The 27,329-nt window shown below is 40.9% G+C and overlaps 1 protein-coding gene across 20 annotated transcripts; it reads left to right on the top strand.

The window, feature by feature from the left end:
- The first annotated feature begins 726 nt into the window (after positions 1 to 726).
- ZC3H7A (zinc finger CCCH-type containing 7A) lies at positions 727 to 27,129 on the top strand. 20 transcript variants are annotated; one of them, XR_014933748.1, is made up of 24 exons: positions 727 to 855; positions 5,099 to 5,202; positions 6,204 to 6,243; positions 7,074 to 7,271; positions 7,850 to 8,008; positions 8,912 to 8,992; positions 9,097 to 9,135; positions 9,755 to 9,785; positions 10,276 to 10,556; positions 12,180 to 12,387; positions 13,354 to 13,418; positions 14,222 to 14,414; positions 16,094 to 16,255; positions 17,212 to 17,408; positions 17,644 to 17,741; positions 18,688 to 18,869; positions 21,980 to 22,056; positions 22,579 to 22,712; positions 23,102 to 23,207; positions 23,455 to 23,508; positions 23,724 to 23,832; positions 24,386 to 24,519; positions 24,852 to 25,015; positions 26,212 to 27,129. XR_014933748.1 is itself a non-coding variant. In XM_085513771.1 (24 exons), the coding sequence occupies exons 3-24, from the start codon at positions 5,135 to 5,137 to the stop codon at positions 26,399 to 26,401; spliced, it is 2,916 nt and encodes a 971-aa protein (XP_085369897.1). In that variant the 5' UTR covers positions 727 to 855; positions 1,839 to 1,933; positions 5,102 to 5,134; the 3' UTR covers positions 26,402 to 27,129. The 20 variants fall into 20 exon arrangements, 14 of the variants coding, with proteins under 14 accessions (XP_085369897.1, XP_032303625.2, XP_085369898.1 ...); XR_014933752.1 differs by lacking the exon at positions 23,455 to 23,508 and adding an exon at positions 16,399 to 16,494 and having other exon boundaries at positions 24,370 to 24,519; XM_085513771.1 differs by lacking the exon at positions 23,455 to 23,508 and adding an exon at positions 1,839 to 1,933 and having other exon boundaries at positions 5,102 to 5,202.
- Positions 27,130 to 27,329: the final 200 nt, after the last annotated feature.

Below are 27,329 nucleotides of genomic sequence, written 5' to 3'. Positions count from 1 at the left end.
GAGTCCTCGGCTTCACGCTCGTCCCGGAGGAGCAACGCAGACGGCCTCGGTCCGTCCCGGTGCCCACCAAGGGAAAAAGCCGGTCCGCGGACATCCCGCCGTGCCGGGCGGCTGACTGACACTGACTGACACTGACACTGACTGACACTGACACTGACACTGACTGACACTGACACTGACACTGACTGACACTGACACTGACAGTGACACTGACACTGACCCCGACCCGCCCCTCAGCACGGCAGCCCGTTCCTCCCGCTCAGCTCACGGCGCATGCGCGGTACCCACGCGCGGCGGCTCCAGCTCTGAGCATGCGTAGAACAGGCAGCGGCTGACGGGCGGTCACGTGCAGTGACGCAATGACGCGGTGACGTTTCTCTCGCGCCGGACGGATGACGTCACTGTGCGGCGGGTCGCCGTTCCGTCCGGCCGTTCCCGCCCGCATGGCGCCCCGCCCCGCGCAGCACGGAACGCGCCGGGCTCGGGGCCGGGCTGTCAGATCCGACAGCCGGGAGCGGAAGGCGGCGGGAGGCCGCTAAGTTTTCAGCCAATCGGCAGCAAAAGGCTCCCCCGCCGCCACCAATCAAAAGTGCGGGTTTCCAAAACTAGAGCGATGAGCCAATGGAAAAGCCCGCAGCGCCGCCGCTCCGGCCAATCGCGTCTCGCTGTCCCGCGGGCCGTGCCTACGGCCTCCCGGCGCCAGGGGGCGCGCGCGGCAGCGGCGGCGCCGCCGGGGGCGGAGCGGAGCGGAGGAGGGACCGCCGCTGTCGCTGTCGTTGTCGCCGCCGCCGTCGCGCGCCAGGCCGCCCGGCTCCGCCTAACGCGGCGCTGCGCTTCCGCGGGCCCGAGCAGCAGGTAGGGCCGCGCGGCGGAACGAGCCGCTGGCGCTTCGCAGGGCCCTGCGGCGGGGGAGGCGTGGGGGCGCGGGAACGAGTCCCGTCCTGTTCCCCCGCCTTCTCTCGAGGCCCGTTACGTTACGGCGGGAACGCTCCCGCCGCTCTCCGCGCCGGCACAGCCGTCCTTCGCCGCTCCCGGGCGCCGCGCCACCGCCGCCTGCCCGGTCCCGCCCCTCCCGGCGGAGCGGCCGGGCCTTCCCCTGCCGCGCTGGGCGGCGCCGGTCGGTTCCGCCGTTGGAGATGGCGGAGATGGCGGAGCCGCCTCTCGGTGCGAACAAAGGCGGCGGCGGGAGCCCCGAGCGAGCCCTCGGCACGGCGGGAGGCGCTGCGGGCGGGCGCGGTCGGTGTCAGCGGTGCGGGCTCGGCTCAATGAGCGCGTTGTCCCTCCCGCGGGTTTGACAACTTGTCGGCGCTCGGTGAAGTTTGATGGTGTCGGGACGGCCTGTTCCCGGCCCAGCCGATGGACGGTTCGCTGCCGCTCCGTGCCGCGCGTTGTGCCCGCGGGGCGCTGCGCTGTGACTCACGGCGGTGTCAGCTCGGGCCGTTGGCGCGGCCCGCAGAGCTGTATCGCGGCACGGGGGCGTCCGCTGCGATCCCGGGGTCGTCTCCGTGTGTTACGCACCGTACGAAGGTTTAAGGTTCCCGTAACCCAGCAGTGAGTCTGGTGATGCGTGACGGGACGGTGCGCTGCCAGCTGTGAGCGGCCGCCGGTATTTGAGCTTCAGCCGTGTGGGGACGTAGTGCCGCGGGGAGCGCTGCTGGCCGCGCTGAGGGCCGGGCTGCGGGGAGAGCCGCTGTACGGGAGCGCTGCGATCGCTGCTGCCAATACGGAGCCGCATCGGGGCCGTCTGGTCGGCTGAAGGTCACGAACTCCCTGCGTTAGTAGCTCTTGTCCCCAAATAACACTGTGTGTTTTTCCTCTGTTCTCTTTGCATCTCTCAGCTGTCTGCACGGCATAGGAGAGGCTCAGCCCTGCCCCGCTCCTTTCCCTGATCACCTCAGCTTTCAGCGGGGGGCACTCACGGGGTGAGCTGCAGGTGGGTGCCCTCTGGGGGTACGTCGGCTCTGACAGCGGCAGAACCGTTCTGGTTTTCATGGTGTGTGTTCGTGTGCTTCACTGCCTGTTGAATCGCTTTAGGGTCTATGAAAAGTGTCACGTGAGACCTCGTAGCGGTGGTTGCTGGGCTGGAGGTTTTAGAGCACACTCGACCTTCTCAGACCCCCAGCACCCGGGTTCCCTCTGCAGAAAGACTGAATTCTCTGGGTTCTGTGTGGGTTGGTTGGTTTGCATTCCAAGGGTTCATTTTGCTTTGCGAGATAGTCTAGCATTAGTTGTGTTCAGATCTCCTTTGCCTAAAGAATTATCCCGGTTGTATCTTATGTATTGATGCTGTCCTTTACAGTTTGGCTTGAATGCCTCAGAACTGACGAAGTGTAGAAACAAGAGCATTGTCTTGCCCTGTGCTGGAGGGAAAGCGTGTGGCAGCTTTGTGTAAGAGTGAAGTGCAGGCTTTCCTGTCTGCCAGAGCTGGAGTGGATTTGTCCTCCCTGCCTGTTGGTCTGGCTGGTGTCTATCAGAAGAGGTGATGCTGGCTGTTGGCAGTGAACCTTTCCTTTGCTTCTGCTTTTGTGAGATGTGATTGAACTGAAGCCTGTGGTGAGGACAGAATGGTATAAATTAGTCCTCAACTTGTTGGATTTCAGCAGTTTTTCTTACTGTGCCAGATGAAGTAAACAGAGCTTGGATTTGTCATACAGCAACAGTTGTAGAAATACAGCTTCTAATGTGACAGTCTGTTTGCCTATAGCCTTAGTTTCTGATGCATTAGTCTGGTTTTGTTCTGTTTTTAGCATCCTGTACTTTTTCCTTTGCTCTAGGCTGTTCATTTCACTGAATTTTTTAGAGTAAAGCAAGAGTGTAGGCTTTGCTTTTATACTAATACAAGAAATGTTTTAACTTACATATACATACGTGTGTGTGTGTGTGTGTATATATATAGATATATGCATGCACACACATTTGTTTTAAACTCTGTTCAGGTGAGGGAGAAAATTGGTTGCTAAGAAGGTGATTTTTGTGGACTCTGAAAGTCAGGACCCCATTATTTGCTTGCTTTGCATGTAACTGTGTCTGGTATGATTTTGGTTGCACAAGGTGGTCTAAGCATAAGGTGGATGGAAAAGATGAGACAGCTGTAAATCCTCTGCAAAATCATCCAATAGTGGGGCAGAATGACTGGATGTGAAGGAAGGGTAACTTCTTCCTGAATGTCTTACGGATGGAAATGAGCACATAGAGAAAAACAGGGAAGTGTTTTGAATAGTAAATGATGCCAATGTATTTTCATAACTTTGCTGGTGTTCTCTTATCTGTGGTGCCAGTTGGTGTCAGTTCCATCAGCGCTGTTGCCACAGAGGGAACAGATCTGCACATCCTCCAGTGTCAATGTGGGAGTTATTAAAAAGTTTTGCCAGAGGTGATGGATAAAGGCAGTGGTTACGACATCGGACTCGTGTCACCCGCATTGGTGCAGTGCTGAGGTTGCTTGGAATTAGTAGAGCAGAGCTGATGTTGGTGCTCACACATCTTATGGGCAGTGTGTTGCCTGTTGTGTTGTTGTGCAGGGACTGCAGCTTGTTTTGTTTTGCTGCCACATTCCTGAGGCTGAGCGTGTGCCCATGCTGCACAGCTCTGGGTTTGGTTCATGTGACAGTTTCTTACTGTGAATGGTGAAACCTGAATGTGAAGGAGTATACCAAACGTATTCAGGTGACGATGGATTTCCTGTTGGCATTCACATTAGACTTCTTTACAGGTATGCTATTGTTGGTGAAATGTTTCTCGGATAGTAAAAGTCTTCTGTGTACATACTAGAATCTCCCTGTGTAGTAATAACTTGCAGAAGAAAAGAGGATGGGTAAAATCATGTGAAAAGCAGTAACAGGAAAGTGTTTGTTATTTGCTGCCTTGGGAGCAGGTTACTGGGTGTTATTGCTGTGTGAAGATGCACTGTCAGAGCAGCCCATCAGTGCTGCTGGGAGCCCCGCGGTGCCGCTCAGTGCTGCTGCAGCTGCTGGTCGTGCTGCCCAGGGGCCGTGGCGGTGCTGGGAGTGCAGGCAGTGGGGGCTTCTGTGCCTTTGCTTGGCAACCCTAGTAGGAAAATGAGGCCGTTCTTTGTGCTGCACTAAGGTACCTGTAGAACAGCACTGACTGGGAGGGACTTTGGTATGCTTGTAGGAGGCTGCTGAGAAATGTTTGCAAACGTTGTTCCAAGTCAGTCAGGGAAGGGGGGGTATCTAGTCCAGCACTTTTCTGCTTTCAGTTGGGAATGCATTCAATTTGGTGAGGTGTTTTGTTTTTATTCTTTTTAGTTCTTCCATTGTTGCTGTGGAATGCATTCCTACCTAAACTAATCTTCTTCCAAAAATACGTCTTTTCTTGAGGTAGTTGTTTTTTGTTAAGAGTTGTAGTGTTCTCAGATTAAGACGTTTGTCCTGCTGGCCTGTTGCTTAACGTGAAATCTGTTCCTCCATTGCAGTGAGGCACAGCCATAAGCAGCAGCAGAGCTGTGCTGCAGGCCTCCTTCTCTTGGGCGTTATGTGCAGCTTTTCTGCCTGTTTAACTTGAGTAATTGTAACTTCATTAATTGGATGACGTGAGGAAAAAAATCACCCATTCAAACTAGTGAGATCATGCTTAGACATTCAGTTTGCAATGTGGAATGGAAGTCATTCATTTTTACAGATGAAGCAGTGATCTTTGGGGGTCTCCCCAGGCAGGCATTGGGAATGTGGTCCTCCTGCTTCCAGGCACACCTCAGTGCTTGGCTGGCAGCGAGAGACTCGGGAGGTGGCTCAAACAGTAGTTTCCTAATCAACTTGTCCTTTTATCAATAAATACACTGAGCTTTTGAGGTACTTTCTACTGAATACTGAAATAAATGAAGTACAGAGCTGTTGCAGACGGACCCTGTGGAAGCACCGAGCTTCAGCTTGGTTGAGCAGTAATGTGCACATGCTGTGTGAGCGGCTGCTTCAGCCCCGCTGATGTGACTGCATGATGCAGAGCAGCAGGGAGGCAGAACTGAGCTGAGAGGTGCAGGGCAGTGTGGCTGTGGGAGCTGCTGCTGGGTGGGCATCGTCTGCTGCTGTGGGATGGGGTCAGCACTGCTAACAGCACTCTGTTTTCTTTCCTTTTTGAGGAGTTGTGTGTCTGAAACGTGGATGTTCAGGATAACATGTCCAATGTGTCAGAAGAAAGAAGCACTAGACAACAGGACATTAAGAAAGGACTCCAGTTTATAGAGTATGGTGCTATGTTTTTTTTTCTTGTGTGCATGTGTGTCTGTGGGTACGGATAGCACTGGGGAAGTCCCTGTAAGTGAATACTGTCAGAGAGCCTTTGGTTCTTCCTAGAGTGTAACACCAGCCCTGCTTTGTTCCCAAACAGAGCAGATGGGGGTGGGAGTATCTTCAGCCTTTGGGAAAAATTGGCACAGACGTTTTGGGTGCCTGGAAATCCCCCTTTTGTGGCCGTCACACCTGGGATGGGGCTGCTGCTGACTGCCAAGCTTTGTGCACGGCTGCCTGGATGTTTCTGCTCTCTGGAGCTCAAGTTTAACTTGATGAAAAAGCCTCCCAGCAGTTAATTTGTGCTTAGGTCAGTGCCAGGTTCTTCCCTAGAAGATCCTGATAACCAAAGCGGATTCTGAAATTTCACATTCCTTCACTGTTCACATAGAAAAAACCCTGCACTTTAAAAAACAATTTAGAAGCAGCTTCTTGGCTAACCTGCACGGGAAGGGGTTTCTGCTTTTCCTCCTGAAAGAACAGAGGTAAATGTTGGTTTTCTGCCAGAGAAAGTCTCTGTTAAGTGTCTTAAAAATCCTTAAGTGTTAGGGGTATGACTTAATTAACATTGGTGTGTTCTTTTGACAGGTAATTTGTCGTTTTATTGTGCTTATAGAAAGGTGGCAGTTCTCATTAGAGACTGTTTCTACATGTTGGAGAACAGAAGGTGCTGTTTGTTTAAAAACAATTTGCTGAGTTTTTAAACTCGGCATTCAAAACATGTTTTGAAGAGGAGAGCTAAGACTGGCTATGTAGCTTTAAATGAAAATTATTCGTTAGAAATAGCAAAATGCGGTTGTTTAATTAAATCTGCTCAGCAGCAGTCCTGCCTTGTTCAGTACAGGCTGAAGAAGAAGCTGCGTTAGGGCTGCTTTTAAGTAAGAGCCAACGTTCTCTGCTGTGTTGGTCTTGTGAGCTGTGTGTTCTCTAAGTACATTTTATGATTTCTTTTTCTAGATCTACTTTGCCCTACCCAGGGACACAAGAACAATATGAGGTAATAAAATTACTTCTGCGTCTTCTGAAGTGTTTTCTGCTTTTTTTTTTTTTTTTTGGATATTTATTCTTGCTTTCAGTCATCATTTAAGGAATAATACAGTATGAATGGTAATATTAAAATGTCTCAGCATGGAAACTGGAGGGCTACATGGACTGTGCTCCAGGTGTTCAGATATTTGGATGGCTGACAGTTGCTCAGCAGCTCAGCTGATCTCTGCTGCTGTTAGGGATGAATTGGGCATTCATTGGATAAAATGACATTCTGGATCTGGTAAAGTTTAGGGCAGTGCAATGAAAGTGAGATAAAGAACACTTCCTTCTGACAGATTTTGGTTTGGGTATGTGTTACTATTTTGTATAGTTTTAAGACTTATGTTTTCACACTCATCTTTCTAGTATTTTTATCCAACACTAAACTGTATCACTGGACATGAGAATGACTTACTTAAGACTGTTAATGTTCAAATTTTACTTTGAAAAAGCCTTCTGCTTTGCAAGAGCTGCCTTTGTGTGCTGCTGGTTTGCCAGCTGCTCTGGCTGCTGTTTGCTAACAGAGTGCAGGGAGCACAAATTACATTTGCCTTTGAGTTTTACACACAAAGCAATGACTGTATGAGTCCTTCAGCCTCTTTTATTTGCATGTATGGTGATGCTGAGTATTTGAGATTGTCTCGGGGGAAAGAAATACCAATGTAGGCAAAACAAAAATATTAATTCATTTCTGTTCCGTGAATTTATAAGTATGCATTTCCTATTTAAACATGTGTTTGGGAACATGGGACATACACAACAAATACTGGTCTTCATGAGTGCTTTTCTTTATTACAGCTATTTATACGAGAACTTGTTAGAAATCTTTTTAATGAAGGGAATGATGTATATCGAGAAGGTGATTGGAGAGGATCGCTGAATCACTATTCAGAAGCTATTAACATAGCAGATTATGCCAATTCTGAAGAAATCCACGTGTCTGATGATATTTTAGAGAAGCTACATGTAAACAGGATAGCATGTTTTTCAAACATGGTAAGCCTCTATTAAAACGGTATCATTTCTTGAGAATCATCCACTAACACTGTGAAGGCATGGAAAGTTTAATAGTGAAAACCTCTTGGTGTTGTTTTGTCTTTTGTCTTTTCACAAGTGTAATCACTTGGATACTAGAATGAATAGCAAAAGAATCAGAATCATGGAATGGCTTGGGTTGGAAGGGGACCCCCAGGATCATCAGGTTGTGACCCCTTGCCACAGGGCAGGGCTGCCAGCTTCCAGAATAGTTGTGCTTGACTTGAAAGTTGGTACAAGAGTATTTTAATCTATTTCTGTTGCTGACTGCTCCTGAGTTTGCCACTTTCTTTGTGCAATAAGATGGTTTTTGAGAAAGAAATTGTCTTCATCCCTCTTACTGGATTTTATATGAGTAATAGCACAACTTTTTAGTTGCGTAGGGCAGTTGCTTAATGCAGTTCACATGTGTGGTGTACAGTGGGCTTGGTGGATGTTTCATAGCATTTCAGTCCCTTTGTCTAATACAGTTCAAATTCTACATTCCAACAATAAAAATCATTCTGATTAGTTTGTTTTTTCTTTTCTCTCCCTTATAGGGGCTGCATGAAAAAGTTCTAGAAGACTGTGAGATAGCATTAAGGTTAAATGAAAATAATTTTAGAGCACTCTATCGGAAAGCAAAAGCATTGAATGAGCTGGGAAGGTATAAGACAGCTTATGATGCTGTAGCAAAGTGTTCTCTTGCTGTGCCACAGGTAGGCAAATGAAACTTTTATGGCTAGTTCTACAGAATTAATACAGAAAACATGCACTTACATCAAGAGCATTACTTTTTATTTGTTTTAAATGCAGGTTTTGGTGTTTGTTGGTTTTTTTTTGTTGTTGTTTTTTTGTTTGGTTTTTTATTCCTCTGTTCTTATTGCTTGCTTTGAATGTGAAGATTGGTAGCAGATTTTACAAGCAGTAAGATCACCAAAAGAAACACGTTCCTGTATGGGCCAAGTGCCATAATCTTTTGCAATAAATAGTAGAAGCATTGGATTAACTGTTTAAGGTTCTCTAGACAGAGGTGTACTCTAAGAGAAAAAGCGCCCGTAGTTGTTAAGTGCTCTCATTTAGTAAATACTACATTTAGTATTGTAGTTCTTAGCCATGCTCAGTAAGAACCTTCAGTTGTAGGTTGTGTCTGTGTTAGCAGGCAGTGGGTGCTGTAGCAGGACAGGGTCTGCAGATTGCAGTGATGCTGCTGACAATCCAATTTCTGTGCTTTTTTTTTTTTTTTTAATGCTTCTTTTAAAATGAGTAGATAAGATTAGATATTAGAATACTGAGTTGATTTTATTTTTTCCTTTCTCTACCTTAGAAATAGTGTAAATGTGTGTCTATATACACCCTACACGCTTCTCTGAACTTCTCTGGTTGTGGAAAATCTTCTGTTTTTTATTTGAAGAAGCAACAAAGTGGATACTGTTCTGTTTTCTGGCTGCTTCCCCCCCCCCCCCCCCCCCCCAGCTCTTAAAATTATGTTGCTTGAGGGTCTGCATTTTTGAGACATCCTGCCTGGAGAGATCTTGCAGAACAAACACTATTTGAGATATAAACAAATGTCTTTGACCAGATGATAATCCATGTATGTTATGACATATTATTTCTCTTAGGATGAAAGTGTGATTAAGCTTACTCAAGAACTAGCTCAAAAATTAGGATTAAAAATAAGGAAAGCATATGTAAGAGCAAAGGTAAGATTTGGTTTAATTTGTAACAACAAATTGTTACAGATTTAATGTTGAGTTTTTCCCTTGATATCAATTTTGTAACTCATGAAGGTGTCTTTTCATTGCAGCCACCCTCAAATTCAGTTTCTAATGATGCATCAACTCAGGTGAGGTTTAATCTTAGTAGAATGAATATGAGGTAAAATTTTAAATCTAGTTCAGTGAATAGATGTACTTTTAATATCTTGAGACAAGGATGTAGTTAATGTGATTTATATTATGTAGAGTAATGAAAGTGAGGAAAGCTGGGGTGAAGTACCTTTAGATTTATTTGTTTGCCATAATTTGACCTACATTAGCAGCTGAACATGTATTTGTCTTCCTATAGCTAATGTATCTGAGTAGCCCTGATGAAGAAGAGTTCTTAAAGACTTTTTCAGATGAAACAAGTGATTTAAGTGTAAAGGAGGACTTGGGATAGAATGAAGAAAGACCAGAACAGCTCCTTTAAGATTCATTTTGGACTCTTATTTTGCCAAGTATCAGTCTCACTGTTCCTTTGTTGGATGGTTACAGATTTTTAGTGATACAGCAAGTGTATTTCAGTCTGCAAAGGGATGCTTTATCTTAAACATTATTTCACCCTTAAATCTACTGGACTTCATAACTTAGAAGTTGTATTAAACCTAATTTAGAGGGCTTATGTTCTTTGCCTGTAAATATATGCTTGAAAAATATTAAGGGCTCTTGTGCAAAGTACTGAGAGGCATTTTTTCTCACTTGCAGAATTCTTCTTCTGTAGAAGATATTGAGTTAGGTGAGTCTTGTGTGTATTAGAGTATTAATACTAGGAAACTAGATATGTAATAGATCTGGTTGTATCTGTTACGAAATTTATTCTTAAGAAAATTTAACTTGTCATTTGAAAGATCTGTGTCAAAAGTTTGATATTTTTATCTGTGAAACTACACATTCAAGTGGCTGAGCCAGTCCTCACCTTGATAGGACTGAACCACCATTAATATAATCATTTCACTGACCTGTTAAACTTGAAAGAATAGGGAGGGGATATTATGCCAGAGGTTCAGTAGCATATCAAACCTGTAACTTTTCCTGCCTTTTTAAGTTTGAGCAATATATGAGCACCGTGATATGGAGACATATGAACCAGAAGACATTTAATGTAGTTTTGCTTTAAAATACTTCAAGTTTTTCTCTGTCTCCTGACACGATCAGGCTGAAGGTTATGGGAGGTGTTCTTACACCTCTGAATAAAAGTTTCACTCATTCCTATCTTTCTGTTCCAGATTTGTCTGACCAGAAGCAAGATACGATTTCTTCTGCTTCTTCGTCAGCCTTTGTTTCCGAATTGTCTAAAGTGGCATCAGTACCCATATCATCGTTATCTTCTGTTATGTCTCTTCAAGCGGAAAAAGCTTCTTTGCCTTCTGCAGCATTGGCAAATGGAGGAAATGCTTCTTTCTCTATGCCAGAAACATGTTTAGATTGTGGAGATGGAGATATAATTATTGGTGAAGAACTTGATGAATTACTTGATTCTGTGCCTGATCCAGATGAAAGCATAATGGTAAAACTTTATTTGCTTTCTTTTGAATGAGATCTTGTTTTGTATGTGAATTAACTTTTTTTGGTTACGTTGAGCTGTAGTTGTGTGCGATCAGATTGATGCTCTCGTTTGTGGGGGCTTGCAAATGTGTCTGTAAAGATACCAGGACTTGGCAGAGCTCCAAGGAAATCACAGTGGATTTGTGTGCTGAAAGGTTTGAGTGAGGTTGCTGGTGGATGGATACTACTTTGAGAAACACTGCTACAAACTGCGACCTCTGTGGGAGGGATGTTACTTTCAGGAAATACCATGAAAGGTGAAGCAGACATTTGAATTCTGAGCTGGTGTATACTTGTTGCAACAGGGTCCTGGTGAGCCTGGGGGTATTTGATGTGCCCACCTTGGGGCTGTAGAAAGTCAAGTTTGTGGTTACAACTTTGCAGGACAGCAGTGCTTGTGCTGTTATCTTCTAGTGCACCAAGCAGTAGTTCTGCAGTCAGAGCTTTGTCCATGCCTGTGTGGCAGATAGCCTCACAATGGCCTATTTCTGGTTAACCTTTCATAATTTGTTGGAAGAGATTATTAGAAAAATTGAGGAGTTTTTTTGAGTTATTCTTCATTACACTGCCTTTCTAGAGTTGGAGTATATAAAACATGCAGAGTTCTTCAACTGACAGTCACAATGAAAGCTCTGATTGATGAGCAGAGATGGCTGAACTTAATAGCGAGATTACTGACTCTGAGCTGTGACTGTGACAGTCATTTGGAGCCCTTAATACCATGCTGTTAAATGAGGATCTGGCTTGTTGGATTTTTCAATAAGTTGTTATTTTTAATTCTCATGTAGATATGGATGCAGCTGTAAAAAAGATTGATTGCAGAACTTGTTTTGTCTTGAGCTTGATTTCTTGAATAGAAAATGCATAGGTTTCTTACTATAAGTTTTATGCATTTTATATTGTTGTTTATGTTATGAAATTTCAGTTGTAATTAATGTTAAATCATAGTAAATTTGCCATGGCAATGGCAAATACTATCTTTTGAGATAGATTGTAGCATCGTGTAGTGTAGAGCCTGAATGCACTTGGGGATGAGATGTTGCCCACTCTGCAGACCAGTTTGGTCAGCCTCCAGGCAAGGAGGGAGCTTCTCGTGGCAGCAATTGAGACACAGGGAAGGAAACTCCCACATTCTGTTGCATCCCTCACAGAGGTGTATGGGAGGATGTGTGGTTTTCCTTTGAGTGAAGAAGGTAAATTGGTTTATGCAGACTGTGATGTCATTCGGTACTGCCCCAGGATCTATTTCAGTGCTAATTCCTTACTGTTTGAATTATGTTCTCTTTATTTAGAAAAATTCGTGTAAGTTTCTGACTCATAAAAAAATTCAAAATCTCTTATTCAGTTCACTTCAGAAAACTGAACCTTGAAAGTGTTTGATTTATAGACAATTCCTTGCATTAGAGCACTGAGATGTGATTTCTGCAGTTCTCTACTGTACCTTTTATTGTTGTTCTGCAGGTTTACAAAAGCTAATGAAAACCTTATTAAAAGGCAGAAAGGAAGACTGTTGCAGATTTATTGAGGGTTTTTTTTAACCTGTGTGAACCTTTTTCTTTTTCTTTTTTCATTTCTTTGTATCCAGCAAACTGCAGGTGCCAGGGGACCAATTCCTGCAGGAGGTGTTGCTCCCAGCGTGCCCTTCTCTGCTTCCTTGCTGGGGACGTTGCCCGTTAGTACAGGATTTGTTCCTTCACCCTCTCTTTCAGAAATCTTTTCACAGCCTTTGGCTTCTTCATTGGAAAATTTCTGTTCCCCGTTAAGCACCTTTTCAATCAGTGACCCAAAAAGAGGTAAAAAAAGGAGTCTTAATATTTAACCTTACAATGTGGGGGAGAGTTATGAGTCAGCCAAATGGATTCCTTGTTTAACAGATTTTTACTGCTACTCAGTAATGCTTGGCATGTGCAAAAGATTTGGTCTGTGCTTGCATTTTTACCTGTACTGATAATCAGTGTTGGGTGTACACAAGATATTATGAAGAAAGCTGTTGTTTACTTCGGGTTTGCGTAAGTGTCTTTAAGTTCCTTCTCTTTGTTTCTTCTACATTTACTGTGGAAGTTACTGATTTTTGGGTGAAGAAGGATTAAGTAGCAGCCATATTATCTTCATGGTTTATTTGTGTATCTATTTTAATAAAGCATAAACCATTTCTGATGATTTGACAATAAATGTGGAAAGACCTAAAAAGCTGGTTGGTATAACTGTGTACTTTGAAAAGATAGCAACCGTACATGTTTGGATTGAAGCTGTAGGTTGTTATATAGTGAAATAGAAAGAAATAGGTGGAGAACTAAAAAAAAAAATAAATTTTATCTCAGATCACCAGTGTTACAGAATGTGCTCTTAAGAATGAAGAGACAAAATAACATTAAAAATAAAAAAATCCTCTTAGCTCTCTTTCATATCTGTATTTTTTATAATCAAGTTTTGCTTATCTAGCTACCCTTTTTATACAGCATGAGTATTATCTTTATGTTCCTTCAGCATATGTCTGCAGAGCTGCTGCTAATGTCAGTCAGTCGTACTGTCAATGATTACCAAGTTACTTTTCAACCGAGATGTTTACAAGGGGAATTTCACATAACTGACTGGGGAGGGGGAGCACAGAACTACGTAGCAAACAACAGCAAAATGGGTTGCTTGTTAAAAAAACAAACCTTTGAACTTAATGCTTCTCAGGAGTTAAAATGTTTTGAATAGGATGTTTTATAGGATGTTTTGGGGAAACTGAAGCAATTGAAACTTTATTCTTTTAGACCTTTCAAGTTCAGCTTCTAGAGATGGAACACCAACACTTAGCAGCAATAACTCTCCATTGTTTGTAAGTATCATTAATGTTTTCTTTTCCGTCAGTTCAAACCTTGATCCATCAAGGGCTTAACACAGATCTTAATTTTTACAGTAAGAAGTTTTTTTAAAAAATAAGTGGCACTATAGTTCCATACACGGTTCTGGCATGGGAGAAAATTGTGTTGTAGCTCAAAACAGCAGTAGTTGGACACAGGGGAAAAAAAGCTTTCTAAAATCTACAAAGATTGTTTCATATTTGTGATCTGGCTGCTATCATAGCTACTTTTTATTCTGAGGAAGTTGCTTTAAAACTCTTTTAACAGTGTCAACTTTAAAATAACCAACCTAAAAGAGAGAAAATCCCTTTTATGGTCTTGATGCCAAATACTACAAGTCCTAGAGAACTGTCTAAGTACAGGAACAGAGCAGAGACTGCCTCAAACCTGAGAATCCTTCTGGTCTCTGTATTGTAATTGTGCTATATGTCTTATACAGATAGTGGCCCTGATAGCCACTGATTGTGTGTGGAAGGGTGATGTTAAGAGTGCATTCTTATGGGCCATGTTGTACTGATAGTCTGGCAATTGCTTCTGTTCTCCCTGTTCTTGGTTGCATCTTGTTATGTGCTTGGTAGGCTGAGTGTATGGCTTTTGTGAAATCTCTACATCCACTTTTATGATGTGTTCTTAAGCTTGTATTTGATTTTCTCCATGCAAAGTTTTTTTATGCTTTGAATAATAATTTCAGTCAGCTAATTTTTATTTATTTGTTTATTTTTTTCTGGTGGAGAAATGAAATGAGATGGCTCAAGTAAAATATACTTTCTTCCTACAGATAAATGGCCCTAGTAGTTTGTTTGGGTCTGAAAATTACATGGGGATTTCAGGTCAAACTAGAAATGACTTCTCAAATGTTTTTAGCAGTGCAACTGCTAATATACCTGTATCTTCAGCACTCAAGGGAAGAAACCCATTAGAAGGCACACATGAGCTAAGGCAGGCCTGCCAGTTATGTTTTGTCAAAAAAGGTAAGGGGCACTGGGACTCAACTGGGTTGATTTAAAAACAAGGTGAAATACTGTGAAATAAAACAAATGAAAATACTTTTGGCTCCTAAGTAGCGCTCAATTCTGACTTGTTCTTTGCAGATGTAATTCAGTCTTGCTATTAAGGAACTGGTAGAATGTTTCAGCAGCTTTTTATCTTCTTTCTTCTTGTCTCTATTTCTTGTCCTGCTAGGTTCTTGATTTCTAAAACCTCCACCAGTCTCCACATGCTTTCCCCAAGCTGTAGGTCAACTGTGTAAGGTCATTCACATTCTGTATTCACTTTCCTCCCAATGCCCAGGGTACTGTGAAGAATGACACCTTTGCTCAAGACTAAAAAAACTTGCAATACCCTCTCTGATTGGCCATGGGGAATTGAACTGCAGTTCAAAGTACCTGGTAACCTTCACATCCCATCTGTTTTATTGTTTTTTTTTTTCCAAACTAATTCTAAATCATAATCATGAGGCTTCCAAACCTTAGTAATAATTAACTCCACAGTATTGACTGAAAGGATCTTAACCTGTACTGGGCTTTTATATAACTAATCTTTTAGACCTGAGCTGTTGCTGTTAAAAAAAAAACAAACTGTATTCTAGAAGCAATAGCTTTTATTAAGACTAATCTTAAACACACATTGTGCTTCAAGTTACAGGTGTCAGTACTAAAGTACACCATGGTAGTGGATCTCGGAGATAGTTGTATTGAGGCATTTTGACGATGGCTATTGCAATTTTAAGAACTATTTTAGGTTTAAATTATTTTTACAAGAAAAATCTGTGAAGTGATTTGAAACACACTAAAAGTACAGGAGCTGTAGAACTTTGAAGGGAATACCTTGTGTGTTCATTGTCTCGACTTTTTTATATCAATGCATCTATTTCTTCTGTTTCTTTGTATCTCAATCAAAGCCTTTAAGTGTCTCCTGCTTACACAACCTGAAATTATACTGTTCCATCAACTTGTCCCGGGAAAATGAGTCGTACTCTTTTTCATAGACCCCAAGTTGCAAATAGCAAAGTTCACTGAGCATTGCTAGTCTTCAAACTTACTCCCTGATGTCTTTCTTTTAGGTGTAATATAATCTGCACTTCAGTGCCATCCTGAAATGAGATCGTAAACATAGGCACACTTTTCCTTCCTGAATAACAAAGCTCTGGGACTGACATTTATATTTTGGGCACATGTGCTTCTTACCTAGCATTTTGAGTCTGAGCATAGGAGCTGTTTTAATATAATAGAAAATGAAGGCTAAGTGGGCAATTTTCTGATCCTTGGAGTTCACCTGCATAGACTTCTTATAAATCAGCAAATTAAGTTTTAAAACAGTCATGGAAATAGTTATGGAAAAACATACTTGGGAATTTGACAAAAGGTAGTGATTTGTTGCTGTCCCATAGCATTACAGGGTTATAATACAGTACTCCCTCTGTGCTTTTTATTGACAAGACTGGTCATTTTGTAAGTATTTAGTTTTTTTCTGTTCTGCTCAACGTGGCTGCTGATGACTTTTGGTTCTTCAGACTTGCTGATGCAATTAAGAATTCCATACACTGTGTTTGTGTTCTCCGCTTTTGGGTGTATGCGCCAATCTGTGCATGGAAGTTATAAAATTACATTGCAGTTTATGTGAATAAAAGCAATTTTGTGATTGTTTTTAGGTCCTAAATTACTGGATTATGCTTATCACCCTAATTTAGAACATAAATGTAAGAAGGATATTCTAATTGGTAGAATAAAAAATTCTGAAGATAAATCATGGAAAAAAATACGTCCAAGACCAACAAAAACACAGTATGTGGGACCATATTATATATGTAAAGGTAGGTGTGTTATAGATGGTTTGACACAAATGTTAACTTTTTACTAATATCTTCTAGGTTTTTCATGGTGAAGTATTGAATGAGATTTTATACGTGTTCATGGGAGATGGAGAAGGGAGTTACAGCGTTCTTTATATTTTCAGAATCATGAGAGAAGCTATATTTTGACAATGTGATTATTTAGAAAACATGAGCTGCACTTCTGTTCTTCATCGTGAATAACTTCAGTTTTGAGTGTGGTATTTTTATTTTCTTGCTTCATTTTTCTGTATCCCCTTGACCATCTCTCTTTTCCTTCTTTTCATACGAGTCATGTATTACAATACAGATAAATAGGGACTGGCATAGAAGTAGTTCCCTTCTGCTTTCTAACATTCCCCCAGAAGTTGTGATGTGCATACGTGTCTGTTCTTGCCAGCCAGCAGGACAGAGAGAGGATGGATCATGTCAGTATGCACACACTTTCCAATAACAAGTTAGTCTGTTTCAATAAAAACATGCTCTGGACTAGGAGGGACTTGCAGGACAACCTTTTCAGCTTCCTGTAGGTTTGCAAAAGAACTGGTCTGGCCGTCTTGCAGTCTTGGTGGATACTGTTGCCCTCAATGGAGTGTATTCTGAGTGCTTAATATGCAAAACAACAATAGAAGAAAGTGTCATTTTGCAGTATGGACTGCTTATGATGCAAGCAAGATGGCCGGTGTGTTAATTAACAGCCATATCTGACTGTACTTAAGCAAAGAATACAAAAGATAGTTGATGGAGATGTTGAAAATTTAAAACTCAGAAAGGCTGATGCTTGTCAGTCAGCATGAGGTTCTACTTCTATCTGCTAGACTTCACAACGGATGCACCATAAATACCATAACTATCTAGTAGACTTGGTAAAGGTTTTAAGGTGAACTTAGAGTAAAAGTTGGGTAAAAGCAGCGTCAGATTCGCTGTTATCATTTTAGATGTTGCTGCTGAAGAGGAATGCCGATATCCAGGGCACTGCACGTTTGCATACTGCCAAGAAGAGATAGATGTGTGGACACTGGAGCGCAAAGGAGCTTTTAGTCGAGAAGCTCTTTTTGGAGGAAATGGAAAGATCAACTTTACTGTCTCACGACTTCTTCAAGAACATCATGGATTCTTTATGTTTCTTTGTGAGGTGCTGCTTTATCTTTAATGATAAGATAAAAAGTATAATAGGTAATATAGTTATCCTATAAGAAATGCTTTTGCTTGTGACTAACTTGTAAGTTTCGAAATATGTGTTCAGTCATATCCTGACCAGCTCTGAAGCAGAGACTAGTTGAAGTCTATGATAAAATACTCAAGGTGAGGTATACTTTTAAGTATATTTAAATAAATACTTTATAATTACTTGGGTTTTTTTATTCCAGAAATGTTTTGATCATAAACCCAGAATAATAAGCAAAAGGAACAAGGATAATTCATCTTCTTGTTCTCACCCTGCTATGCATGACTTCGAAGATAACAAGTATGTCTGAAATAACCATCTCTTTAAATTTCAGATTAAAAGCAAAGATTTCAGGGTATTTATGAATATCAGTTTTTCATTTCTTACTTGTTGATCTTTTTTTTTTTTTCCTTGCTTAACTGACTGTGGTGCTTTGACAGTATGGCTAAGACAAATTTTGCAAGCAAGGTTTGCCCCGTGTGACTAAATAGTAAGAGCTGAGCTTGGTAAGCTGCATTGGTGTAATTTGCATGATGCTGAATTTATATAGGATTTTATATGTATCTTCTTTCTTCAGTCTAATGTGCTTATTCTGCTTGAGTTTTAACCCAGTTAAGTACAAGTTTACCTTAATTACCTGAAATTAATTACCTGAATTAGACCACTGGTCTTATTAATTGAATTCATACAAAGCAGTGACGGAAGTCTCTTTATTCTTTGAAAGATAAAAAGATTTCACAGCAGTATTGTTGGATTTTTGATACTACATACAGTTAAATTTTTATATGACAGAAATGGAAGTGGGAGCATTTTAATTGCTTTATTTATGCTCCACTATCCATGCTGAGGAAATACCACAGCTGTAAGAGTAAGGCTTTTACTGGGATGCATCAGTTCTTTTAAAGCATCATTAACGAAAGAACAAGTTGTGTGAAAATAAAATATATACTTGAAAGTGAATGTGATACACTTTGCTGCTTAGAAACCAATGATCCAGTTGGATTGGATTCAGTAATGCTTTGCAGAAGAGGAAGCTCTTGATTTTACAAGAGCACTGATTTGTGATGTTGGTTTACTCAGACTAGAAACAGTAATTAGGTGCTACTTCCTTTTGGAAATTGCTGGTTTCAAGTAAGTGATACAAAGGCATTTAAGTAAGCTGTGGTAACGGTGGGTTATTTTACATTTTTTTCCCACACATCAAGTCATTTTTAGACATATCTAAGACTGACTCTTCTTTGAACAGGTGCCTTGTCCACATTTTGCGAGAAACTATGGTGAAGTATTCAAAAATTCGCCCTTTTCAAGTTCGGTGTCAACTTGACCTGTGCAGACATGAGGTACATTATGGCTGCTTAAGAGAGGATAAATGCTTTTATGCTCACAGTCTGGTAGAGCTTAAAGTCTGGATAATGCAAAAAGAAACAGGTATGTTAAACAGAATGTTCATCTTGCTCTTCATTTTATTCTGCTGCTTTGTCTAGCAACCTGGGGGAGGGCGGTGCATTGACTTCCAGTCTGCTAAAATCTTTCGTAGCAGCACGTTAGAGAAATGGCTGCGTAAATAGGGTACAAAGTGTTGATAAGTTTACTAGCTATTGAAGGTTTTAATAATAAACATAGTCAGAACAGCTTATTATCATCCGATACTACTTTTTCTTGAAATAAAATCGTAAATGTCACGTTGTTATTAAATCCAAGTCCAACCAGATTTGTTCTTATTTTTAAGCATTCACAGTTTAGAAGATCTTGATTAAATATCTTCTTCATAGAGCATTGGGGGCAAAAAAGAAAACAAAATTTTGGAGTATTTTATTTATGCCATTGTTCCCATCCATTCCAACATGCAAGAACCTTGTTTTCTCTGTAGTTAAGCTTTTCATTTAGCTTAGTGTTGATCTTGTATTCTTACATAGTAAGACAGACAATAAGTGCATCTAGGTGGGCACCCTGTCTCAGTGGTCTGCTGAAGGTCTAGTTGGTTTTTCTGTCCTTCTTCATACAGGATGTTTAGAGTGCTTTTTCTTGTTTGTTTCTGTTGGTTTTTTGTTGGCTTCTTTGAAGATAACAGATTTCAATACTTTATTTCTAGCTGATGTCTTCTGAACTGTATTTCTCTGTACTTATTGCCCTTCCTTGGCCATAAGTTCAAACTCTTCATAATCTTTTTGTTTTAAAATTTAAAATAATTGATGAACTGTTGGCAATAAACAGTTTGTGGCCCACCATAGTTGCTTATTTGTTCTACTTTGCTCTGTACAACTGTACTTTATTTAAGTAGTTGTGCTGGATCGTTGTGATGCAGAGAGGAAAAGGGAAGCTTGGCAGTCCCCATGTGGTGCAGCATCGTTGGTATTTTTCCCCCTTTCTGCCTGCGGTTTACCCTTCAGTTTATCTCAAATCTTGTACCAGTGTGATAACAGAAGATATCACACAGACATGAAGTCAAAGAGAGATAAGAGGTGGCTGTTTCTGTGCAGATTTCCAATCTGTCTCCCGAGCTCATCCTTCAGAGGTTGCTGTGTGAAAATAAAACAGTCATTTTCTGTTCTTACCCTCTGCCCTCTGCCCCTACAAAGTCAAGCACAGCAAATACTTACTCTGTAATTTCTGTTTTGAAGTAAGGATTGGGTTCCCCAGGAAACTCATTTTGCCAAAAGAGGATGTGTTTTATTTTTGGAAGGATGTGTTTGTGTTGCCCTCGTACTTCCCTAAAGTCACTCTGGGTTTTGTTCTGATTCTGGTTCTCTGCTCTCAGCATGAGGCTCCTCTTTGGAGTTTAAGGTATGGGAATGTATGGGAAACTGTTGATCACAGCCTGAACCTCTGATTAACTACCTGAAGCAAGCAATGAGTCAGCTGCAGGAGCACAGGTGAAGGTAATTCAGCTGTGCTACCAGAAGGGGTGGAGCTTGGCTCCACCTCTCCCAGATCTCACTTAAGGGCTGACTGCCACTAAGGCAGGATCTCTTTCTCTGGAGATTACTGTGAACCTTCAGTGTCGGTGAGCATTTTCCATTCATCATAGATTATCTTTCTATCACGATAATCTTTCATATGAAACATCTGCTATAACCTCTGTTTACCTGTTGACTGTATAATTATCATAGTATCATAGTCTCGTGCGGGTTGGAATGGACCTTAGAGATCATCGAGTCCAGCCCCCGGGATTCGAGCCTCTGTGTAGCAGAGTGGCACTTCTACCACTTGCGCCACAGGGGGGATTCGAACTCCGGGCCCCAGTGTTGCAAGGCGGCGTCCTTAACCACTGCGCCACCGGGGCACACAATTATATAACTGCACAGGGAAGAAAACAAATCCTACCTCAGGAAAGAAACATTTAACCAATCCTCTAATCCAAGCACAGATCACAGAATCACAGGGGTTGGAATGGACCTCCAGAGATCATCAAGTCCAAACCCCTGCCAAAGCAGGTTCCCTACACCAAGTCACACAGCTCTGTGTCCAGACAGGTCTGGAGTATCTCCAGAGAAGGAGACTCCACCTCCTCCCTGTGCAGCCTGTTCCAGTGCTCCGTCACCCTCACCGTAAAGAAGTTCTTGCACACATTAGTGCAGAACTTCCTATGCTCCAGTTTCTGTCTGTTTCCCCTTGTCCTGTCTTTACACACAGCTGAAAAGAGTCTGGCCTCACCATTTTGCCCCCCACACCTTAGATATTTATAGACCTGGATTAGGTCCCCTCTCAAGTCATCTTTTCTCGAGGCTAAACAGGCCCAGTTAACTTAGCCTTTCTTCATATGGGAGATGCTCCAGGCCCTTCACCATCTTAGTGGCCCTCCGCTGGATTCTTTCCAAGAGATCCCTGTCTTTTTTGTACTGGGGAGCCCAGAACTGGACACAGTATTCCAAATGAGGCCTCACCAGGGCAGAGTAGACGGGGAGTATCACCTCCCTCAACCTGCTGGCCACTCTCTTTAATGCACCCCAGTATGCCATTGGCCTTTTTGGCCATGAGGGCACACTGCTGGCTCATGGCCGGCCTGTTGTCCACCAGGTCCCTCTCTGCACATGGTATTTGTGTAGATTTACAGCAATAACTTACAGTATGTGAGAACACTCTATAGTTCCAATAGGAACCTAAGCTGTAAGAATGGCCTGAAACAAAGCTTAATTAGCAGGGCTTGCTTAAGATCTTTTTAAAGAAGACAGAGGCAATCTAGTTTCTGCCAGCTGCTGTTGTGTTTGTTTGTTTGTTTTTTGCATGCCGTAATAAAATGGAGGTTTTCTAATGAGAATGGCAGAGGATATGTTTACAGAAATTGTATTTACACAAATACTTACAGATGCATCTTTATATATTTGGACAACGTGTAATTTAGAAAACTTTCATGTTTGTTTTTTAATGTAGTGTTATTTACTACATCTAAGTTTTGGAAGTGAGATTCTTAAGTATGCATGTAGGTGTGTGAGTGTATGTAAATACACATATGGGACTTGGGTAGCACGGAAGTTTGGGCATGTCTGAAATTTCAGGGTAGCTATAAGTACTCATGAGCTTTTAACTTTCCTTTAAAGGTATTTCGCATGATACTATTGTTCAAGAATCAAAGAAATATTGGCAGAACATGGAAGCTAGTGCACATGGGTCACAGGTATTTTCATTTTGCCTTGAAACTTGATTCTTTTTTCTAGTCTGTGTGTTATGTCGTATATTTTAGAAACTGCTTACTTCTCATGCTACCTAAGCAGACTTTCAGTATAGCTTTCCTTACTCTACTTACGCTTAAAATGCCTGCTTTTCTTCAATACAATTCCTTTTTCCCTTTGCTTATTCTGTCGTAGGTGAAAAAGAAAACCTAAATACCATTTCAAAGGCATCTGCCACAGGGCCATTAATCTTTTCAATATGTTGGACTTCTTTAGGTTCAGTTTATACATAATATTCTCACAACTTCTGGCTGCCTAAATCAGAAATGAGTAAAAAAAATGCATTATTTTAAAAAGTCTAGATTTGAAATTTCAGGCAAAACTATTACAGGACATATAGTATAACTACAATGTATGGGCATATGTTGTAAACTTCTATCATAGGGGATAATTCATAATTTCGTATGGATTTCCTTGCAGATACTAAATATCTTTCATTGTTGTTCTTCTTGTTGTTTTTGCATAAGATCCTTGGGAACCAAATGAAATATGGATCACTTAATTTGAAGATGAAGTTTGTTTGTGGTCAGTGCTGGAGGAATGGTCAAGTTAATGAGCCAGACAGAAACAAAAAATACTGCAGTGCAAAGGCAAGACACCCGTAAGTAAGACAGAGCAGCAAAAATTTTGCCTTTTTGTCATTCTTAAAACCTCTTATGGAGAAGTTTATTACTTTGTTAAGGAAAGAGGTCATATAGGGAATTCAAAAAGCGTACTGAAGCGTAATAAAGTTTCCAGAAAAATTCAATTAAATTCCAGCTAGAAGGATGGAGGCTTTATGAATAGACATTCAAGGCTTTCCTGGCACTGCTTTGATCTATATTAGTGTCCTCTGTTATCATAGAATGGCCTGGGTTGAAAAGGACCACAGTGATTATCCACTTTCAACCCCCCTAATGTGTGCAGGTTCGCCAGCCACCAGACTAGGCTGCCCAGAGCCACATTAGTTATTATTACTTCTTTTCATTGAATGCATCTGTTTTTGTCTAGGTGGACCAAAGATCGCCGTGTGGTGCTTGTGATGTCAAACGAACGTAAGAAGTGGATGACCATCCGTCCCCTTCCTGCAAAGAAACAAGTGCCTCTGCAATTTGATGTATGTCAACCTAAAAATAGCCCTTTAATGTTAAGAAAACTGAATAAGTGTAAAATACCAGTAACTGGCCTTACTTCATCAGCTCTGCAGAAATTCCCAGGGGGAACTGGTAGAATATGCTGATAGTGTTTCTCCAGAGTTCAGCCTTAACCTGTGAGATCAGTCCTTTTCAGTTCCTGAAGCCCTCTCTCATCAGCAAGAGTTGATTGCTTAAAAAATGTTTTAATTAAATTCTATTTACTTACAGTGAACATCTTAGAAATATTTCAAACACCTGTGTGATCTGGTCATCTGATAGGAGGTAAAAAGGAGGCTTGGTGCTTGCATCTATTGGTTTCCATTTCGAACTACAGTCATTATATAAAATGGACTTGGTTTTGTATTTCCTGTAATGTAAATGTCTGTCAAGGGGGAGAACAGAACACTTAACTAAAAAAAAAAAAAAAAAAAAAAAAAAGTGCTATCACCACCTTTACTTTATAGTCATGGAGAATATGTCTTTAATTCATATTCTAGTTGTGCAATCATATTGCTTCCGGCAAGAAATGTCAGTATGATGGAAACTGCTCATTTGCTCACAGTCCTGAGGAGAGAGAGATGTGGACATATATGAAGGAGAACAGCAGTAAGTAAAAAAAGTAAAGATTAAAGCAATGCAGTAAATCTAACTTTTCTGCTCCTCATTTTTGTTCCTCAGTAACTTTTAAATCAACTTTATTTTGCTACTTTTTGTACTAGGCCTTGAAGGCACTGAGTTTATTTGAATGAGCTCTGGCTGAGTATTCAAAAATAGCATTAAATAAAAATAGCTGCATTAAATATTCATGACCTGAATTGTGCATTAATAACAAAGTAGTTTGTATATTATTTTTCAAGTGTTAGAAGTAGTATAATGGTCCATGGAGCAAATTACCAAGTTGTCTTTACTTTGTGTGTCTGTTAGAAATATGTATCATGTTACTTTCCTCTGTGTAGTAGCTACCTGGCAAGTAGCTAGAGATTCATATTGCTCCTGGTTCATATCTCTAAACTGTGTAGCTGTCTATACCATGTCCTTCTTTTTTTATTCTTAAAATAGGTGGGGATTGAATTATTCTTGCAAACTCAGTCATTTATCTAGTATTCTCAGACTTTTGCCTTAATTGCTAATTACTTATTTTAGCTTCTGCTCTCATTAGTTCAAGACTTGGAGCAGTTGTATGACATATGGCTAAAAAGTCAAAAACCAGAAAAAGGAGATGATACAGCTGCTCAGGCGAATAAAGAAAATGGGAAGCAAATTCACATGCCGACTGACTATGCTGAAGTAACAGTAAGTAACTGTTGATGTGACTCCAAGGTCACGCTTCCTTTTTCCCTTTCCAGTCAGTAACGTGCTGTTGTCCTTACTCTCCTGGTGCTCCCTTATCTCATGGCTAGCTATGCTAAATGCACAGTTTAACTGAGACTGGAAAACAGTTCTTCTGAGTCCTCTAAAGCCAGTGGAAATCATAAACTTCAGGTGTTGTTTAAATAACTGTATCCAAGCTGAGCAACAATTTGTACACTGACAGAAAGAAAGCATTTAAAATGTATTAGGAGCAGTTCTGTGTGAGTAAAATGGAGTTCTCAATGTTTTGTTTTCAAATTCACTGTTCACCACAGGTGGATTTCCACTGCTGGATGTGTGGGAAGAACTGTAATAGTGAGAAACAGTGGCAGGGTCACATTTCTTCTGAGAAGCATAAAGAGAAGGTTTTCCACACAGAAGATGATCAGAACTGCTGGCAGTATCGCTTTCCAACTGGATGTTTTAGCATTTGTGATAGGTATGTACTTTCTAAGATTTATATATTTTGTAAACTGGAAAGTTCCACTTCATAGTAGAAATGATTAGTGCCACTGTGTGTATTAACACACCATGTTCCAACATTTCTTTTCTTGCATGTCTTTCAGCAATAAGGTAAGTAATTAACACTATTTGAACATGTGCTGTTAGAAGCTGGAGAGTGACGAGCTTCCTAATTGTGGAACCCAATGAATTGTTGCGTGATCTTCATGAGGGGCTGCAAGCTTAGAGCAGCAGGGGAAAAAAAAACTTGTTAAAAAAAATTCTGTTAGTAAAGTTTATTTAGACATCTGCTTTGCATTACCCATGGAACACAGGAACAGTTTCTAGTTGGACAGTTGTAATTGGAGCTTTAAGGCAAGTAGAAATATTATGCTGTTTTTTTCCAGCACTGGTTGTTTGTTTTGCTGCTTCCTTTAATCTGTAAATGCAGCTTGTCTAGCTGACTGCAGTAGATTTTTGTTAAGCCTGCTAGCATTTCTTTGCACTGTTGCAGTTTTATTGCAAGCCTGAGAACTTTGAAATCATTTTGTTGATTCATAAACTTTATCCATTTGGTATCGTGTTAAACATTTTGAATGTTTTAGAGATCTTGAGAGATGGCATAGCATACAAAGCAAGTTATTTGGTGTGTGCAGGCACTGCATGGTAGTTTATGTGCCCATTTACTGTATTTTTAGTACTGTGATGCTCTGAATGCTAACAGAGCTCAGTTATGCAATATAAAGTGAATATCAATTGGTATGCTTACCTTTTAACAGAAAAATACTAGAATATAATGAATTCCTGAGACATGCTGAGTACTCCAAATTTAGTTAGCAAAAGAAAATTAAAGGAATTTCTAAAAGAAAGGTAGTTTTGTAGCTTAGTGAAGTAAATGTGAAGGTCATATTATCAGTTACATTAATACCTGAAGTAAATGAAAGGTGTCAAGCATTAAATGACTCAGTAAGATATCACAAAGAACAGAAAGAATCATCCCTTCTCCTCCACAAATACTTGACAGCAAGGGAAGAAGATTATAATCAAATGCTAAACAGTATCATCTCATTAAAACTTAAGTATTCTTCCAGTTATTTTTATGACTGTAAGAATCCACTGCATCTGAAAAACGTGTAGATATAACAGTTGTCATCATAATGCTACAAAAACACTGCTTAAAATCTGTCTTAACAGATATATGGCTGGTACTTGCACAGAGGGAAACAACTGTAAATTTGCCCATGGAAATGCTGAACTCCATGAATGGGAAGAACGAAGACAAGTTTTAAGAATGAAGCTCAGCAAAGCAAGAAAAGATCACTTGATTGCTCCCAGTGATAATGATTTTGGAAAATATAGTTTTTTGTTTAAAGGTTTAGACTAATACTGAGATGACATAAACGTGTTACCAGCTGGAAGCGTAAACCAGAAAAAAATTGTCAATAATCAAAAGCATGTGACAGAAAAGCTGCAGGTTTTCTGCTTTTATTGGCATATATTGTTCCTCCTGAACAGCAAAATATAGTAGATTTAGGGGAATTGAGTGGACCTGTCTGTGCTGTCATGAAACAGAGCGGTGGATAAAAAAATCTGAAGTATTATGTGCTTTCTCACCTCCTGTTGGACGAAAATGATAGAGAATAGAAGGGGGAGAGAGGTTGTAATGTCTAGGAAGCCCCCTAGTGTCAGTCCTTCAGCTGAAAAACTTCACAGTATCAAGGTATTACAAAGAGTGTTGCGGGCTAAGAAAATGACGGATGAATATTCTTCAGATCTTTTAATGGAGACGATTTGTTTAAAACAAAGTTTGCTACTTATCTATATGTAGGTTGCTAAAAAAGGATTTTCTTATTAAAGATTTTAAGCAAAATAACCATTTAACTACAATATATGTTGAATGGGTATTTTTTCTCTATTTGTATGTTTCAATATAATTTACTGAAAAAGGATCTTGGGAGGAAAAACGTATTAATTTTTGAAAATGAAGTAGTTAAAATTGTTTCTTGGTCTTTGCTGTTTAAATGATGATTTTGAAAGATTACACTTGTATGTCAGTATTGTGTATTATCGTATGGACTAATGTTGCCTGTAATAAAGAGAACTTTACACAAAGCTCTTTTCTGCATGTAGCCTCTCGGGTCTGAGGTCTTGTACAAACAGCCGATGGTTTATTTGCCTGTTAGCAAAAGTTTGAGCACCTGTTGCTGAAGTCTGGGTTACTTTCTGTGTCTCGGCTGCTTGTTCACCGTTTGCTTTATCGTTGTTACCGCACTGGACTCATCACAGCACTGCACTGACAACAGCCCACGTGC

This window comes from Coturnix japonica, chromosome 13, assembly GCF_054131305.1.
Source record: "Coturnix japonica strain WE chromosome 13, WE-NBRP24, whole genome shotgun sequence".
Taxonomy (NCBI): domain Eukaryota; kingdom Metazoa; phylum Chordata; class Aves; order Galliformes; family Phasianidae; genus Coturnix; species Coturnix japonica.
Note: the sequence above shows the minus strand (reverse complement) of the source record. Positions and strands in the feature narration are given on the sequence as shown.